Here is a 19,425-nt window from a genome sequence, read left to right as displayed (position 1 = left end):
GGTATGTGGAATGGTCCAGATATATTAGTGCTGAGGGTTGGAAAATTATAATCGTAGCTCCTATGTGTCTGCTACTGGCAGAAGTGCTTGACCTACTTTATCTCATTTATTCTTTCACAATGACCTCTGAAATATTCTTTTAAAAATATTTATTTATTTAAAATTTTAAAATGGACAATAACTGTACATATTCATGGGGGTACATAATGATGTTTTGATACATATAATATATAATTATCAGATCAGGGTAATTAGCAGATCCATCATCTCAAACACTGATCATTTCTTCATTCTGGGGGCATTCAATATCCTCTAGCTACTTGAAATTGTATTGCTAACTATAGTCATTGAGGTAAGTATTCTCACCCCTCCATATGAGATGTTGAGGTAAGTCCAGAGAGGGTAAATAACCAGCCCTGAGTCATGCTACTCTAAGCGGTGGAGCTGGGATTTGAACCCAGGCCCTACTGGTTCCCAAATCTGGGCTTCTCCCCACATCCTGGAATTGAGTTGTCCCACCCACAGCGAGGCAGTGGTAAGGTGGAGATGTGTTGCCATCAAAGCAATGTCTTGGCGGCCCTGCCCTGAGAGGCTGTCCCTGCTGGCACTCATTTTGTAAGGACTCTGAGGTGAGATACTGGTCCATGTTGGAATATTGATGGCTGTCGTTGCGGAGGCCCCTCGCTGCACTGAGAGCCACGGAGGCACATGCATGTTGAGCTTCTTAGCAAGTGCCAAGCCCTCACGCTGAGCACAGCAAGACTCTGAAGCTGAGATTTGCCAGGAGGGCTAAAGAATATTTTATTTCCTCAGGAAAAAAATAATCATTTTTATTGACACCTAGGAGAGAAACATTCCATTTTTATTCATAATTAAGGCATTTATCTTCCATTTGGATGACTGCGGTGGAAGAAAAATTAGATGGGAAGGGTGCTGGCCAGGTTGGGACAGGTGAAATGCAACAAAGGAAATCAGCCTATTTTCGCACTGTCAGGTCATCAGCATGCATCACTGGTCGTCCTGGGGTAAATCCACACCTGTTTGCAGCTAACATTTATTATTCTCTCAGCAACTATGTGTCAGGGTCTGTTCTAAGCAGGTCTCTTGGGTTATCTCCTTTGTCTTCACAACACCATAAAACTGTTGCTATTGCTACCCATTTTAGAGACACAGAAGCTGAGACACAGAAGGTATAAGTGACTTACTCAAAGCTGCACAGCTAGTAACTGGTAAAGTCAGAACATACACCTAGGTAATACTGCCCCAGGACTTAAACTCTTAGCCATATGCTGTAAGCTCTTTATGCAGTTCCTCATCATGCAGAATTCCTCAGCTCTCAATCATCACTTAGCAATCCTTGTGCATTTATTACTGTCAGATCTTTTGATGAAATATTCTATGTAACCTCATAACAATACTAATAGATAGATAGTGTTATAACTTCCCATTTTGGAGATGAGCAAACTGAGGCCCAGAGAAGTTAAAGGCATTGTCTAAATGCCAGAGCACACATCTTTTGAACTTCCAGTCTGCTTTTAAAGCATAGCATCTGCCTCAGTTTTTTCATGCGTAGACCTGTGCCTGAAAAATATTTTGAGATACTGATAGTAACTGAAATAACACAACATTTTAAATATATGCATTGATTCATACAGAATCAAGAACTCCTAATTTTAGTTTGCTGAATAAATTTGCTGCCTCAGAATATTTACATTTGTGACTTTACTTCTCTAGCAACAATAAAATAACTTCTTTATTTTTTATTTTATTTTATCTTTAGCTTATTTTGTAGGCTAGCAAGAATAACCTCTTGATGAAGGTAATTAACAGAACCATAAAACATTCACACAAATGACATTCACAGAAACAAGGTAAAATGAAGAGCTGTCATTTGTGCCAACCCCATTTGAAAGTCATTTCCAAATGTTTAACCAAAGGGAGATAAGGGAGAGATGTGTGGCTGTTGGTTGCAGGATCATTTAGCTAACAGCGGTGTGCTTCCAAATTAAACCTTCCAGTTAGAAATGTTGAATGTGCATGTCTGTGTGTGTGCTCACACATGTGTGTGCCTGAGTAACTCTCTGGCTATATGAGCAATTTGCATTAATTATCTGGAAGCAAGTTTCCAACTCTTTTAAAAGAAGGCAGCCTGTCCTCAGGCTATAAGAACATCACCCATCAGAGACTTCTGTGTGTAAAGAATACTTACAGACTTGTGACATTGGGCATTGGCCCAGTCTCTCTGGGCCTTAGTTTCTTAGGTTGTAGAATGGATGCCTGAAAACTTGTGATGGAGATATCCAAGTAAAAAGATAAAGGATGACAGTGTAATTTTAGTTGTGTTCCCAGAACACTGACCAGAATGACTAAAACGAAACAGACAATACCAGTGTTGAGGATGTGAAGTGAAAGTCTCTTAGTCTGTTTGTGGGACTATAACAAAGTATCAGAGACTGAGTGGCTTACAGAAGTTTATTTCTCACTGTTCTGAAGGCTGGAAGTCCAAGAGGACTTTCTTGTTTTTTTTTTTTTTGTTTTTTGTTTTTGTTTTTGAGACGGAGTTTTGCTCTTGTTGCCCAGGCTGGAGTGCAGTGGTGCGATCTCGGCTCACTGCAACCTGTGCCTCCTGGGTTCAAGAGATTCTCCTGCCTCAGCCTCTGAGTAGCTGGGATTACAGGCACCTGCCACCACACCGGGCTAATTTTTTGAATTTTTAGTAGAGTCATGGTTTCATCATGTTGACCAGGCTGGTCTCAAACTCCTGACTTCAGATGATTCACCTGCCTCGGCCTCCCAAAGTGCTGGTATTACAGGCATGAGCCACTGCACCCAGCCTCAAATTGGAATTTTGATTGAGAATTATGTAAAAAATAGAAATGAAACTAATTAGGTCGGAAATGGATACTTTGACAATATTTAGTTTTATCAACCAGAAACAAAATGGGCATCCTTGCTTCTCATCCCATTTAAATTGCATTCTGTCTTCTAAAGCAAATTCTTGATAAATGCTATTTTATCCCTGGGCCTATCTCAGACTGACCCATTGCCTCTCACCACTGTGAAGGCACAACACCATGGCAGAAAATAAATTAAAAGTTTTTTTGAGCACTGATATAATCAGGAGAAATGGAAAAATCAAGACATGAGACATCTTAAGTTGAGGAGAAAAATTTTCCTAGGGGAAAAATGGTCATTCTCAGGGAAAGTCAGCCCCCAAGAGAATGATGGGGTGCACCATCTTTCTGCATATTTCCAGGGGAAATAGACAGGAGGGAGTTCAGAATGGGGGGAAAGTATCTTCCTTCTTGAGCCTGTACCATCTGCCTGCCTGTCTTTCTATCTCTAGATTTATTCAGTCATTTCTGCTCTAAGTTCTGAAGATGGGAAATGGTGCGGGAGGACTGAGCTCCAATATATCTCAGTCTCAATATGTGGTCATCAGGATGCTCCTCAAGGAACTTAATCCATGAGATCAGACAGATTTTCAACAGGTAAATCTACTTTGAGGATCACATCAGAGGCACAAATGGATGCAGTGTAAGTAGGGGGCAGTGATTAATCAGTGCTCTTGTGTCTAGTGGCCAGTTCCAGTCTTAAAAATTATAATTCTTTCCTATGTGAGGAGCACTGTACAATGGACAAAGTGATTCCTTAACTGTGATCTCATTTAATAGCCCTCTGCTCTCAACCCCCTAATTCATGGCCAACAACCCCGTGAAGTAGAGAGACAGTCAGGGCAGGGCTTATTGCATTATTCTGCCAACAGGGAAACAAACTCAGAGATGTTGAAAGACTCGTCCAGGTTCCATGGGTAGTAAACGGCCCAGCAGGCATCAGAACCCAAGTGTGTCTGAGTCGAAAGTCCCTGCCCTGTCTTCTACATTGCATAGCATATCTGGGCAAATCTCTTAATTCAAGACTTCAGACAGTGTTCTGCTGTGGAGAACAACATGAATTGAAAGTGATCATTCTTGTTTGTGTTAGTACTAAAGACAGCATTAAAAACCATTTGATATATAGTCATTTTAGTTCAAAGTCTGAAATTAAAACTGCAAAGTAATTTCCTCTCCCAGTTTTAGGAGCAGCTTCTTGCTGTGACTAATATTAGTGGGCTTTCAATATTATCACTGAAGTGGGGAGTCTTGCAAATCAAGCAGTGACTCATTGTAAATGAGCGAGAGACTAAATAATGCTGTGATGTGTCATAGTTGTCAGAGGGCTCAGGAAGTCTAGACTTTCAAAATGGGTTGTTTTTCCCTATAGGCTGAGCTCATCTTCTCTGGGTGATATAACTTGTGTCAGGTGCCAGGAAGTTTGGACCCTGGGGAGGGAAAGCCACTGGCTTACTCTGTGTCACACTCTCTGTTACCTTATCCTCAAGAGCAGGGATCAGGAAGCTGCAGCCCCTGTGCCAAATATGGCCCACCATCTGTGTTTATAAAGTTTTATTAGAACACAGCCACACTCATTTATTTACTATTGTCTGTGGCTGCTTCTCCCCACAATGGCCAAGTTGACAGTTGCTGAAAAGACTATATGGCCGGCAAAGCTGAAAATATTGATTATCTGACCCTTTACAGCCCAAAATTGCCAACCACAGCTCAAGACTGGCAAACACAGCCACTAAAATGCCTGCATTAAGAAATGATAATATGTACATCAACTTTTGAGAAGAATTGACATGCAGCAAATGATCATAAAAGGGTGCAGCATAGAAGAAGTTAGGCAGATTAAAACCTCGGTACAGACTCAGGGGTTTTGATTTCTCCAGGTTTTTTTTTTTTTTTTTTTTCCTTGTGGGAGATTCTGTTCTTGGCAGGGCTGTCTCTAAGGATCTGTCTGGGCTTCAAGCTGCTCAATATGATTCCTCTCAATATGTTTGGGAACAATCTATCCTACACTCTGGAAAGGGTTATTAGTAGTTTACCTTAATTACCAGAGTCATCTGCCAAGAAAGAAAATGAATATTTGCTAGTTACAGCTTTTACGCGTATGGAAATTTCCAGAGTCATTAAAATTGTCTCCCCTTCCTTTCTTACTTGGCTGAAGAGAGTGACAGAATGAGATTTGAATTTTGTAATTGATTTATAAAGCTGGTCTCAGAATGAGACAAACACCCTTTCATATGGGAAGCTGGTCTCCAGAGGTGGACACCCCTGTCTAAAAGTGGCCATATGGGGTTCTTGAAGTAGGCAGCAACCATATTATGTTTATTTTTTCTGCTTTGTGGAACTGTGCTCATCAACCAAAAAGCCTCTGGCTGGATGTATCCAAACATTTAAGCAATGAAGAAAGAGCTGATAACTGAATACAAGAAAGTGAATAATGGTCTGAAGGTCCATACAGGGCTGTTGGAATTTAAATTTGAGCTCTGGCATGAATGCCCCCTCATCTAGGCAGGAGAATTATCTTCCTTTACTTGAAGGGCAATTTAGCTGTCAGCATTTCCTTCTCGCACTTCACTGTCCCTTTTCTATTTGACTTTTTAATTTCTTGCTATGAGTAAATCATAGTTCTTTTTTCATAATTCATCTTTGTAGGGTTTAACTGTTTGGCTTTGCTTATGTCTCATGGACACTTTGTGGCTTTGATTGCTGTTTTTCCCAAGCTCAACGAAACCATTTAAGACAAACACGGAGACTCAAATGAGAAATCAGAAACACAGGCAATTTACCTCCCCAACCCCGTCTTGCATAGACAGTTACAGAACACTTCACAAATCTGAGTCGTGGGAGAGGAAGCAGAAAAAAACATGCAGTAAGTGAAATACATTTGAGATGCAAGTTCCGAATGACCAGAACACAGTGTGATAAGCCCTGAACCCTATCTTCGAAAGCTTTGTTGAAGGAAGAAACTTTTTTTTAAAAAAAGGCAGAGCCCAAACCTATAGATTAATGATGCTGCTAAATGACCTGACAGCAGAAGTACTTTTTTTTTTTTTTTTTTTTTTTGAGACAGAGTCTCGCTCTGTTGCCCAGGCTGGAGTGCAGTGGCACTATCTCGGCTCACTGCAAGCTCTGCCTCCCGGGTTCACGCCATTCTCCTGCCTCAGCCTCCGGAGTAGCTGGGACTACAGGCGCCCGCCACCACGCCCGGCTAATTTTTTGTATTTTTAGTAGAGACGGGGTTTGACCGTATTAGCCAGGACGGTCTTGTGAGCCACCGCGCCCAGCCCAGCAGAAGTACTTTTAAAAAGGAAAGCCTGAACCCAATGTTCAAATACAGTAGGAAGAACCGTCACTCCATTGGCAGTTGGGGAACGAGTAAAGGGGCGGAGAAGCAGCCTGATAATCAAATTCTGCAAACATTAGCAACTTATAAAACACCCACAGCATGTGAGTGCATAACAAATAAAAACGGAGGAGTGAATGACTAAACATCCTGTCTGGGTATGCAGGGGAAAAAAACATGTTTCCTTACACTTACAGACTCAGGCAAAACGAGCCTGCAGGGGAATATCAAATAGGACTGGAAGGAAATTTAGTAAAAAAGTTTGGAATTTGTAGAGCCTCCTGAGTATACGGAGGCTTAGAAGAATGTTCTCTTCGGACCAGGCCTAATTTAGCATTGCCTGAAATAATCCTAGGCTCTGCCTTTGGTAAGCCCCGTGGTGTGACGAGGCTCATCCACCCTCATCACTGCTCTGGGGAATAATCGTTTGGGTCTCAAGTGTCTGCCCTTTACTGCTGCCCCTTGTTCTTTCATCTCTGTACTCCCTGTTCTTCCAGGACTACACCTGGCATATATTTGATGGTTGACATGTGTGTTTTGAATGAATGAATGGCCAAATTCTTTAGTAGGAAATAACAGGCAGTAAGCATAGTGGTTAAGAGCACCAGACAGAGGTAGGTTCAAATTCTGGTTGTTACCACTTACAAATTCTGGTTGCTGAAGGTTGTGCAACCTTAGGCAAGTTGATTATGTTCTCTGGACCTTGGTTTTCCAATCTGTATAATGACACCAGTCTCAGAGTGTTGTGAGGATTAAGTGGAAGAGTGTTTGTGATATGACTGATATAGTGTCTGGGGCATAAGTAGTATTCAATAAATGGTAGATATTGTTGGATAATAAGGCACTTTCACCTCCCAGCGTATTTGCAATTTAGCAGAGTAACTTAAAGGAAAACAGACCTGCTGTTGGAGTTGAAGGTAGGGAGATAAGAGGACAGGGCAATGGGTTGAAAGAGAGTTGGATTGTGGCGCTCAAATAGTGTCAAGGCAAGCAGTTTGGGAACAAGTCTAAGAAGAGTTTGGAGACCTGCCATGTAGCATTGGATGGGTCTGAACTTGGAATAAGCTATATAGAATCAAGGAGGATGATTCTGGCCTGGTCCTTTAAGCTAAGGAGGCCTTGGTTTCTTCACCTAAAAATGAAGGTGTTAGACTACTAGGTGGTCTGTAACATTTCGTGGTTCTAGGACAAACTGAAATTGAGATAAATTTTAAAGGGCATGTAAGTAAATCCAGAAGATCAATGACAGGACTAGAATTGGAGTTCTGAACAGTGCTATCGTGCTGGAGGCTAAGGGCATTTAATTCCACTTGCATTCTTCATGTAATTAACTTTAGTGTTTGAGGGAAGATGAGGAATGAGGGAAGAATATTTTTCTCTTAACTGACTTGGTGCTTTTGAAGACATGCGTTACTATGAGATTGATGGGAAACGTATTGCCTCTGTCCTTATGGTGCTCAGGCTCAGAAATTCACTAGAATTCTGTCTTGAGAAAGACAATGCTCCGTGCTTTGTATACTGTCACACACAGGAAGTAATATTATCATTAAAAAATTATCATCTTGAATTTTTGATGGTGCTCTGCTTGTTTGCCATTTTATTATTCATAGGTGTTAGCTCTGTAATTACAAATCATGTTGTTAGGATTTTGGAGCAGATTCTGACATCAAATTTGGTTTGTCAATAGATGGGATGAGCATGTCAAGGAAATAGAGGATGATGACAATGGATAAAATCCCATTTGGTTTCTACAGCTAATAATCTTGTTCAGAGTACAAGATTATTTGAACACTGTAATACGATTTCCACATTAAAAGCACGTTCCAGTCCATTCAAAAATTAAGTAAACAGAGCAGAGGCATACAGTTCCACTAATCCATGAATGTCATAAATCTAATGATTTTAGCAGCTCAAGGAAAACAGAGATTGTTGTAAAACTTCACATCTGAATGTGTTATTGCCTCTAACAATGACTATTTGTCATTTATCTGACACTAAAGGTGTAAACTCCATATTACAGGAGTCAAAGGTTTTGCATAAAACAAAACAAAGCCTCTTTCTCCAAGGCTTATACTCTGAAGGTGTGCAAGGAACTCATGAGAATGTGTGAAAGAAATCAGCGAGAGATGTGGGACTAATATACCTGGAGTTGGCCTTGGAAAGGACATATTTTTTAGAAAGGAAAACCAGGAATATATACATACAAACTATGGAAACTTTTCTAAGATGAAGTATGTTTAAGAAAAATCTGGAATCTTCTTTGGCCATCAATCATTCATGGTACAAAATGGTCCCGGACATCTATACATTCCTGTATCTTTCCTTCCAGCATTTAGAAAGCTTTGGAAGAATAATAGAAAGCACACATTTAAATCTCGATTTATCTATGGAAACATTAGACTTTCAAGCATATCTCTTAGTAAGTTAGTGATAGTTTCCTGAAATCTTACTTTTAGCACTGTAGGTTTAAAAATACTGCTTATTTTATATGTAATAGAACTTGTTCAGAAGGTCAAACAGAAATGAAACTTGGTCAGGAAGAGTTCATGCTGTTTACATGATTTCTCTCCTCTAGGCACCAAAATTTTCAGCGCAATCGTAAATTGGATCTGACCAGTCTTAGCAACAGCAGTAGAAATGGCAGCCTTGTTTATGGAATTCCTCTCTTATTTGGAGTATTTGAACTCTTTGAATTCTTCTTATTATATCTTCTTATTTGAATTCTTTTAATGTGGAATTCTAGGAGATCACCAGACCTCCGTGTCACATGATATACCCGTGTAACAAACCTGCACATGGACCCCGTGTATCAAAAATAAAAGTTGAAATTATAAAAAATAAAATAAAAGATCATCAGTGTTTATTTGAGAATGGCTGCATCTACACCAAGGAAAGAATGGCATCATTTACATAACATTAAGCCGCAAACAAATTATACTGATCCAAGCGTAGCACCAGAGTCTAAAGCTAATATTTCCTACCAATCTGCTAGACTAAGATATTAATATAATATAATATAATATAACATATCTACCTAAGGGAAACATCCTGGCCCTGTTTGGATCCTTTCCTTCTGTTGGCATCTTGGTTCTGTGTTTTCAGTTTTTGGGCCCCATGCTGGCCTGTGTTGCACATATCCAAGGCTGCTGTACCATGTGCAGAGTGGTCAGACTTCAGCCTATACATTTTTAATAATTATATTTAAAGCATGGGGTCATGATCAACTGTCTTTCTGTAACACTAGCTATAGTCCTATTTTTATTAGGTACTGCATTAATATATGTAGTGCTGGAACTTTAGATACAGGTAATTCAAATTCTGCAAGTATGTCTACCTTCTGTGGCTGTCTGAGGATGGGAGAAGATAACGTCCACGCTGAGACCTATCTCATACTGGCTTGTCTCTTGTGCTGAAGTCATTGGCTCTGTATGTCTTGATATCAAACATCCGTAGTATTCATATTTGCTTTTTTTTTTTTTTTTTTTTTGAGACAGAGTGTCACTCTATCGCCCAGGCTGGAGTGCAGTGGCATGATCTTGGCTCAGTGCAACCTCTGCCTCCCAGGTTCAAGCAATTCTCCTGCCTCAGCCTCCAGAGTAGCTGGGATTACAGGCACCTGCCACCACACCAGATTAATTTTGTATTTTTAGTAGAGACAGGGTTTCACCATGTTGGCCAGGCTGGTCTCCAACTCCTGACCTCAGGTGATCCGTCTGCCTTGGCCTCCCAAAGTGTTGGGATTACAGGCGTGAGCCACCGCACCAGGGCTACATATTTGCTTTTTGATTGTTCCAGTAAAGCAACGTGGTGGCAGAAAGTCCGTCAATCCTATATGTTACTCACTGCAATAGAACTTAAGTTTCTTCAGCTCCTTCCTCTTTAAAATGCGATGACTACCAATTCAGAAGCTTTCATTTTTCAAATTCTATTTCAAATGAGATAATGAGGGTGAAAATATCTTGTTTAGAACTTAGCATTTAGGCTGCACTGCCTGTGGAGTAACCATTCTTTTATTCCTTTACTTTCTTAATAAACTGCTTTCACTTTATTCTATGGACTTGCCTCGAATTATTGCTTGTGCAAGATCTAAAAACTCTCTCTTGGGGTCTGGATCGGGCCCGCTTTCCAGTAACATCTTTCTGGCAAACCATGAAAAGGAGGACACTGAGGAAATCCCCGACCCAAACGAAATGGACTGCATCACTGATTGGCTGACTTTGGATATCACCTTTTGTCGGAACTCGGAGTTATTAATGGCCCTTGCCATACCAACACTTTCTGACTGAGCTCCGCTCTACCCTGAATGCAAGAGACCTAATAGGCAGGCATATCATCACCCCTTATTCAGCCTGAAGAAGTTGCAGAAGATGGTTCTTCATCCCTCTACAAGCGTTAGGATTAAGGATTCTCTTATAAAAGGGAGGGGGGAAATGTCAGAGGTGTTTAAACAAGAGCAACTCCATCTTGAATAGGGGCTGGGTAAAATAAGGCTAAGACCTGCTCAGCTGAATTCCCAGTTAAGTTAAGGCATTCTTAGTCACAGGATGAGATAGAAGGTCAACACAAGTTACAGGTCCTAAAGACCTTGCTGATAAAACAGTTTGCAGAGGAACCAATAGGCTATACATAGATATATAGAAAGAGATTTGCTATTGTTACAGCCTCACCAATGCACCACAATGTAGCAGTCTCATTGCCCGAGGTAGTACCTGGAGTCCTTTGTCTCATGACCAAGGAAGTTAAGGAGCACAGACACCAAGGGTGAGGTTGTAGCGAAAGTTTAATAATCGAAAGAAGAAGGCTCTTTGCTGTGGAGAGGGGACCCAGAAGAGAGCCGCTGTTTTTACAGTTGAATGCAAAGCTTCTATAAGAAACCGTTGAGGGCTGGGCGTCTCATTTGCATAAGGCGCACCATTCTGGTAGCTCCACCCCATCCTTCTAGTGTGCATGCGGGCCTTTAGCTTGAGTTCCTCCCTATTGCTTTGTTTCCCTTACAGCAAATGTGTCAGGGGATGAAATTTCCCATTGCAGGCATGTCTTTGCAAGTCACCTGTGTAGCCTTTCTTATCTGTGCAGCTGTGGGCATGTCTTCTGCAAGCCCCTCTGTGCAATTTCCCTTATCTGTGCCTGCAGGCTGTTCTTTGGTTTGAAAGGATTCAACCGAGGACCCACCCTGCCTGCCTGCCTGATGGGTTTTTTTCCTTTCTCCTCTCTCACTATGAGGGATTGGCACATGCAGATATGGTGGCTGAGAAGTTTCACAATCAGTTGTCTGCAACAGCAGGTGATATTGTTTGGCTGTGTCCTCACCCAAATCTTAACTTGAATTGTATCTCCCAGAATTCCCACAAGCTGTGGGAGGGACACAGGGGGAGGTAATTGAATCATGGGGGCTGGTCTTTCCTGTGCTATTCTCTTGATAGTGAAAAGTCTAACGAGATCTGATGGGTTTACCAGGTGTTTCCGTTTTTGCTTCTTCCTCATTTTTCTCTTGCCACCACCATGTTAGAAGTGCCTTTCACCTCCTGCCATGATTCTGAGGCCTCCCCTGCCATGTGGAACTGTAAGTCCAATTAAACCTCTTTTTCTTCCTAGTCTCAGGTATGTCTTTATCAGCAGCGTGAAAACATACTAATATAGCAGGAAAGCCAGCCCAGGTGGAGATCCAGCTCAAACCTGAAGGCCAGAGACCCAGGGGAGCCAATGGCGACAATCTCCATCTGAGCCAGAAGGCCTAACAATAGGGAGTACCACTGTCTGAGGACAGGAGGAGATGGATGTCCTGGCTCCAGCAGAGAGTAAGTTCGCCTTTCCTCTGCTTTTTTTGTTCTATCCAGGCCCTGAATGGATTGAATAATGCCCACCTGAATTAGTGAGGGAGACTTTCTTCACTCAGTTACTGATTCAAATGTTAATCTCTTCTGGGAACACTCTCACAGACACACCCAGAAATAATGTTTTACCAGCTGTCTGGGCATTTCTTAGCTCAATTAAGTTGATTCATAAAATTAGCCATCACAGCCATCTATTATTAAACAAACAAACAAAAAAAGGATTACACTACGTACTTGTGGCCAAATTATAGATTTTTGCAGGTCAGTGCCTTTCTTCTGCCTTCCAGAAATGACATGTTTGGTTCTGCTTTTGGCTAGCGGCCTTGGAAACAAGATGAGATAATATCTGAACCCAATTACGTTGTTCAGAAAAACAAGGTTAATCCTAAATTGTTAGAAGGGCGACTCAGGTATCTCCATCAAAGATCTGGTTGCAAGGAAGGACTTAGATTAATCCCACAGACCACTCTGAGAATCACTTGCATAGGGCAAGAATATTGAAAACTTCCTTTCACCTCGACTGGCTCTCAGGGAAAGGTTTCTGGTTCACTTTGAAATGTACATATTTAAACATTCCATCTCAGACTTGCAGTTGTGATGAACTGTGATCTCCCATCAGCTAGTCTTTTGAACTTGAAAGTACTGCCTGCTTTTTTTTTTTCTTCTTTTGCTTATTAGGCCCTTTTCATGGTTGAACTAATAAATAGAAATTAAATAGCAAGTGAACAAACAACCAAAGAAGGGGGAGATGAAGTAATAAAGAAAATGGTACCTGTTCACTTATGGTAAACAGATTATGGTTAATCTAAAACATCACAAGCTCCTGAGGGCAAGGAGAATTTTTGCAGCACTCTGCGTTTAATTCTTTTTTAATGACAATTTTAAGAGAATTTGGCATAAAAATAAAGGCAGAGTTTGAAGTCCAACTATCATTGATTGAAGCTTCTGCAGCCACCTTAGCAAAAATGAAGATTCTGCACAGACAGCTTTGCTTCAAAAGCACAATAGGGTTGAGTGTGGTGGCTCATGCCTGTAATTCCAGCACTTTGGGAGGCCAAGGTGGAGGGATCGCTTGAGCCCAGGAATTTGAGACCACCCTAGGCAATATAGCAAGACCCCATTGCTTAAAAAAAATTAAAGAACAAAGGTAAAAAAGGCACCAAGGTTTAGACCTCACTCATGTTTAAGTGAATAAATCCTACATGAATTTATACCTCTTGAATTCTGCACATATAATACCTGAGAGGTAGACTTTAGATTTGGTGTCTAAAATCAAAGCAGAGGCTAAAACATGAAGAAAAAATCTTGGCATTTGTTTTTCAGGGATCTTGACACACAGGATTATGAGTAGACATGAAAATATCGACCCAGCTGTAGACAGCAACTGTCAGCAGCTGAGAAATAACCTGGAGAAGAAGTTTCATCAGTGAGTGGGGGGAGTGACACAGTCAAAGTCTCAGTTTCGATTTTGGGATAATGAAAACTGACCTGTGTACTTTCGGGTTCCGTAAAATATAAGTGGAAAATCAACATTTGCATCTTCCCCACCCACACCCCACTCCCAACTCCCCCAGTCCAATATGCATGCTCTTGGACTCCCACAGCAGGGGAGCCCAGGACAGCACTTGAGAGCTGCTAGCCAACTGGTTAAGAGCAAGAGTTCTGGAGCAAAAAGATCTGACTGGGTTTAAATCCTGGCTCAACCACCTGTTAGCTCTGGCAAAGTTATTTAACCTTTTTTGGTACCTTATTTTCCTCATTTAAAAAATGGGCTTAAAAATCCCTCCAAAACTAGCTCATAGGGCTGTTGTCAGGGTTAAATGAGCCAAAATACAAAATAAAGTGCTTAGGATAGTGTGTGGCATACGTTAGGTGCTACATAAATGTTAGCATTGCATGTATTCGGAGGCTGTGATCCAAGTTTTGTACTAGAAGGCACCAGAGAGAAAAAGGACCAGCTTGGACACTTTTGGTTGCAATGAACAAAAACCTGACCAGATTTGCCTACACAATAGAGGGAATGTATTAGCTCATATATCTGAAAAGTGGGAGGGAGAGTGTGTTTGGGGTAAGACTTGATCCAGTGCATCAGTGAATAAATCAGGCTTTTTTTGTTGTTGATGTTTTCTCTCTATCTTCCATGCATTGTGATGCCAGTTTCATCCTAAGGCTGGCTTCCCTCTGGATCCCAGGGTATCTGTTAGTGGCCACCAGGATGCTACGCTTCCTCGTTCACATCTAGTGAGATATTATCTTTGTATTAGCAGTTCTAGGAAAAATGCTGAGAGTGCCAAACAGACACTGCAGTAGGGTAGAGAGATTGAATTCAACTCCATTGAAAGAAAAAGTGGGAGAATTTTTAAGCTAAGGGGCTCTGCAGAAGGAGAAAGGGAGGAATAGAGGCTAGGAAAACAACAGTGTCTGTTACAGAAGATTTTTGTGTGTGACCTTTGGTAGCACTTGCTGAGGATTTTGACTTAGTTCTGAGAGAGAAGGAAGGATCATGACAGTGATAACATAAGCAAATTCCTGAAAAATGTTTTCTCTTGTCCAAATCCACGAAGACCAAGGCTTCACTTCAGGTGAGCCTTCACATCTGCAGAGTAACTTACGGAGCAGGTTACCCTGCTGGGAAAATGTCTGTTGACTTGCCTTCTTTCTTCTTTGAATGTTCTTTTAATGTCGACTAAAAGACCACATAACAGAGGTAGGAAACTGGATGGAAAGATCTGGAAGTGAAGCTCTCAGCAAAGACCCTGGGAGAGATTTGAGAAACAGGATTATGAGCAGTAAGAGACCCAGGTTGGAATCTCAGCCCTTTCATGTAGCAGCAGGATTCTGGACGAGTCACTAACTCATTCTGAGTCTCATTTCCTCATTTGTAAAGTGGGACTAGTAACTATCTCCTCAAAAGGATTGTTATAAAGATTAAATGAGATAATGTATGAATACTTCATTGCACAGAAAAGATGCTTAAACATCTTAACTATTGTTATTACTATTGTTGTTACTGTTATTCTACAGGCAGCAAATATAATAGAGGCCTTGAGATCTGAAAGGGCAAGAAGACGTTCTGACCTTCCCAAGATGGTAAAACAGGATACATTGAGCCTGGGGTTAGAACTCAGAGATTATTTAGAATTTCCGTATTTTCCTCTACTGAGTTAGAATTTGTTACGTTGTATTTTATGAGACAAATCTGTTTTTTCCCCATATTCTGAGTTGAGTAATTCCACTTAAGTAGGAATTATTTAGGAATCTATACTATTAAAATAATCATAGATTTGCACAGAGACTGAGTAACAAGGATATTCCATGGAGCATTTTGTTTGAAGGAAATAAAAGAAAATTGGAAATTGCTTAAAAATCCAACAGTCCAGGATTGATGAAATCAGACATTATTATAAAACATATCAGTCAGCATGCTTTTCGCTTTAAATAAGATAATCCTTCCTCCTTATCCCTTTAAATTAGGTAATTAGGTGATACAACATTTATTACCTAAACAACAAATACAGAAGTAGAACTCCTTCCAGATATGGAATTTCAAAGTCCATCTCAGTTTCTTGGTGCTTCTTGTTTGGACCTTGATATGTTGGCATTATCCTCAGGCTGGTAGCAAATGGCTGCTGCATTTCTAGCATCGTGTTTAGACAAAACAATCTCCAGGGGAAAAGAGCCGCTCCTCCTCCTTAGAAGCTCCAACTGCTCCTCTCCTGTGAATAATACACGAAGTGAAAAAAAGCAGATTATAAAACTACAGGGCAAATTTCCCCACTTTTTTTTCCCAAGAAATATTTGCCAATTTTGTTTGTTTTTGCCTCCAGATGAACTTCAGAATTAGCTTATCAATTTTTATAAAATATCCTATTAAGCTTTGATTAGGTTATTTGGGATTTATCAATTCATCTGAGGAGAAATGGACCTAACAGTTATTCTAATTTAGAAAACAGCGAAGTGGTAGCATTGTTTATACTATTGGAAAATAGGAAAGAACTTCCTATCAATAGGAAAATGGATGAATAAAATATAATATAGTCATACAACAGAATATCATACAGCAGTTAAAAAGAATGAGCTGGCAGCATAGGGTAGTGCTAAAAGGTATGATACCATTGATGTAAATTACAAAAAAAAAGAGCACACAGTGCAATACTCTCTACTGTTCACAAGTACATGCATATGTATGCAAAAACTATAAAAAGACATTGGAAAGATTCATCAAATTTATGATAATGGCTGCCTCTAGGGAGCATGGAAAAAGAATGAGGAAAAGGAGACATTAACTGTATCTACAGTGTTTAATTTCTTTCATTTAAAAAATATTTGAAACATGGTAGGCTCTGGGGGCAGAGAGCTGGATGTTGGGGCAACAGCAGTGAAGGGGGAGAATTTCGCTCTAAGTCCTTTCATACTTTTTATAATCTGAATCATGCGAATTGTCTCACTGACTCAACATAAATAAAACCATAAAAAGACTAAAATGCATAACAGTATGTTAACAATAATCTGTTTTCACTGGTACTTTTATTCTCTATATATTTCATATTAAAAAATTATCTTTAGGCTGAGTGCAGTGGCTCATGCCTGTAATCCTAGCACTTTGGGAGGCCCAGGCAGGTGGATCACAAGGTCAAGAGATCAAGATCATCCTGGCCAACATGGTGAAACCCCGTCTCTATTAAAAATATAAAAATTAGCCGGGCATGGTACGCGCCTGTAGTCCTGGCTACCAGGGAGGCTGAGGCAGGAGAATCGCTTGAACCTGGGAGGCGGAGGTTGCAGTGAGCCGAGATCACGCCAATGCACACCAATGTGGCGACAGAACAAGACTCAGTTAAAAAAAAATTATCTTTGAAAAAAGAAAAAACTAGGTTTGGTGTGGTGGCTCACGCCTGTAATCCCAGCACTTTGGGAGGCCGAGGCGGACGGATCACTTGAGGTCAGGAGTTCGAGACCAGTCTGGACAACATGGTGAAACCCCACCTCTATTAAAAATACAAAAATTAGTTGGGTGTGGTGGTGCATGACTGTAGTCCCAGCTACTTGGCAGGAGAATGGCTTGAACCAGGGAGGCGGAGGTTGCAGCAAGCCGAGATGTTGCCATTGCCAGCCTGGGTGATAGAGCGAGACTCCGTCTCAAAACAAAACAAAACAAAACGAAAAAAACAACAACAAAAACTAGTAATGTGCACACTGTTAGTGGTGCAGGTGGTGTCACTGGTGGCAGCTGGAGGTAGCTGAAGAAGAGGTGGAGGTGTGCAGGGTTGGCGGAGGTTGTTAGTGCTACATCTCCAGTGTGATATATGCTTTTGTTACTCTCTGTGTGATCTTTGCACATGAATGTCCCCCAATGTCAGATTCTGATAAGAGAAATCAAATATAATTAAAGATAAACGCGTAAGTCAAATACTGGTGGACAGGAATGGAATGAGTTGCTCTTACCTTTTTTCTTCATGCCAGCTCCTACACAGGCTTGTCTACCAATGTCCCCCAATCTAGACTTGTTCCCCAGTGTCCCCAATCCAGACTTGTGTGCAAGAGTTTTGGAACTTGAGAAGGATGGACAAGCCTCACAAGAATGCTTTGCACTCCACAGTGTTCCTTGAGTAGTGATGCTTTGTGCTCTGATCTCGTGAGTTTCCTCCCCATACACCATCAACATCTCATTTTTCCAAGACCGCTTTCATACTGTATGATGGGATGGAAACCACATTTTTCTTTCACCTGCTCTTTGTTCTCTTAGCTTCCCACCCCTTCCTCTTTCCAAGAGAAAACCAGACACACTAGGGGGCTTCTCAGGAGAAAACAAGCCAGAAGCCTAGAAGAACATCAATTTCTCTGAGGTCAAGTGGCAGACAAGAGTGTCAACAGCTTGTTCCTAGAGGCCTAGGAAGAAAGAGACCATTGAGGCACCAGGCTGGTAGGGATGGGAGGTATAAATGAAAGAGAGACAAAGGGATCTTATGGGGAAATAGAAAGAGGCAGTCCTGGGAGTTTTAATGAGCTGCTGTGGATACTCTTTAATATTTGAAAGAGACCAGAAAGAAGATTAAAAACTCCTGGGCTCTGCTTCTTTAAACACAAGACTGCTCTGAAGCTGTAGTATAGGGACTTTATATGCATTATGATTATAATGGGCTGACTCTACAGGGCATGCAGTGGTCCTGGGGCTTTCTTTGGGGTTCATTTAATCACAAATGTAATTCCAGAGCTCTCGAACTCGGAAGACCCTTGTGTCAGGGTTTCAGCTGTACCTCTGTGTAGGTCCACCATGGGAGCCACTGCCCCCTCGTTCTGTCTTCCTTTCTTCAGGAGATGCCATTCCAAGAAAACCATGGAAGCAGAAAAGAGGAAAGCAGAAACACAGATGAAGCAAGAGGCTATGTCCTCTGTGCATGGAGACAGCAGATCTATTAGTAGACAGGATGAAGAGAAAAGGTGGGAAGAAAAGCCACATGGCTGATGTGACAAGGAAGAAAGTGGGTCTCTCAGCTCTTCCCTCCTTGTTTTTGCCCTTTTCCCAGTACCAAGAAATGTATTTTTGGGGGCCACATTCTTCCCACCATAATTTAGAAGGATGCTGTTGCCAGGTTTGAAGACCACTTGAAACAATAATTGTTGTTATTCTGCTATACTCACCAAGAATGACAAAACTATTTACATACTGGGGATAGCGTGCTAGAAAAATTGCTAAACAAATCGTATTTTTTCCTTCCATAAAATCAGAGTTGTAAAGAGCAATATATTAGGCATTTTCTTTGCCAGTGAACTTTAGCTATGATTTTCTGCTTCTTTAAAATTCATATTAATGATCGTAGATACCAGGTTTCCAAGGGAAAGGCTCTTTGCAACATCTTCTATATATACCCTGGGTGTTTCTGTATTGAATTTACTTAAGATTTAGGCTCTACAGTTTGATCTCAATCATGTAAAAATATATAGCAAGAAGGCTCCTGGGACAAAAACTGAAATGTTTATTATTAATTTTCTCTGGGCATTGACATTCTGGATGATTTTATTTTTTCATACTTCTTTCTATTTTCCATATATTTTACAATCTGTATTCATAGCTTCAAAAATAAAATAGTTGCTGTGAATAATCACTCTATGTAAGTATTTTATATGTCGTATGATCACAAGGATATAAAAAATTTATGAAGCAAAGAGACTGCAAGTAGAGAATACCAAAATATTAACAGTGACTCTTATTGAGTTAGAATTCTTCTTTATTTTATAATTATTCTAAATGAACATGAACTACTTTCATAATAGGAAAACAATATTTTAAGAAGGAATTTATTAAACTTGAACCAAAGAAATGCCAAAAGGGTCAAGCCACTTAGCATTTTCTCTCTCA

At 40.7% G+C, this 19,425-nt stretch overlaps 1 protein-coding gene across 2 annotated transcripts in view; it reads left to right on the top strand.

The window, feature by feature from the left end:
* The window catches only part of LOC130540681 (uncharacterized), a 169,711-nt gene that overhangs the window by 146,950 nt on the left and 3,336 nt on the right, over positions 1 to 19,425 (top strand). Inside the window, exons 5-6 of one of the 2 annotated variants that reach the window (XM_057299509.1) lie at positions 11,827 to 12,029; positions 13,389 to 16,194. In XM_057299509.1, the coding sequence (XP_057155492.1) occupies positions 11,827 to 11,866 (40 nt within the window). In that variant the 3' untranslated portion in view covers positions 11,867 to 12,029; positions 13,389 to 16,194. Of the gene's footprint in view, positions 1 to 11,826; positions 12,030 to 13,388; positions 16,195 to 18,380; positions 18,507 to 19,425 lie in introns of those variants that run through there. The other variant, XM_057299508.2, reaches the window with a different exon arrangement.

Source organism: Pan paniscus, chromosome 10, assembly GCF_029289425.2.
Source record: "Pan paniscus chromosome 10, NHGRI_mPanPan1-v2.0_pri, whole genome shotgun sequence".
In the NCBI taxonomy this organism is placed as follows: Eukaryota; Metazoa; Chordata; class Mammalia; order Primates; family Hominidae; genus Pan; species Pan paniscus.
The sequence above is the reverse complement of the archived record's forward strand: the minus strand, read 5'-3'. Positions and strand labels throughout refer to the sequence as shown.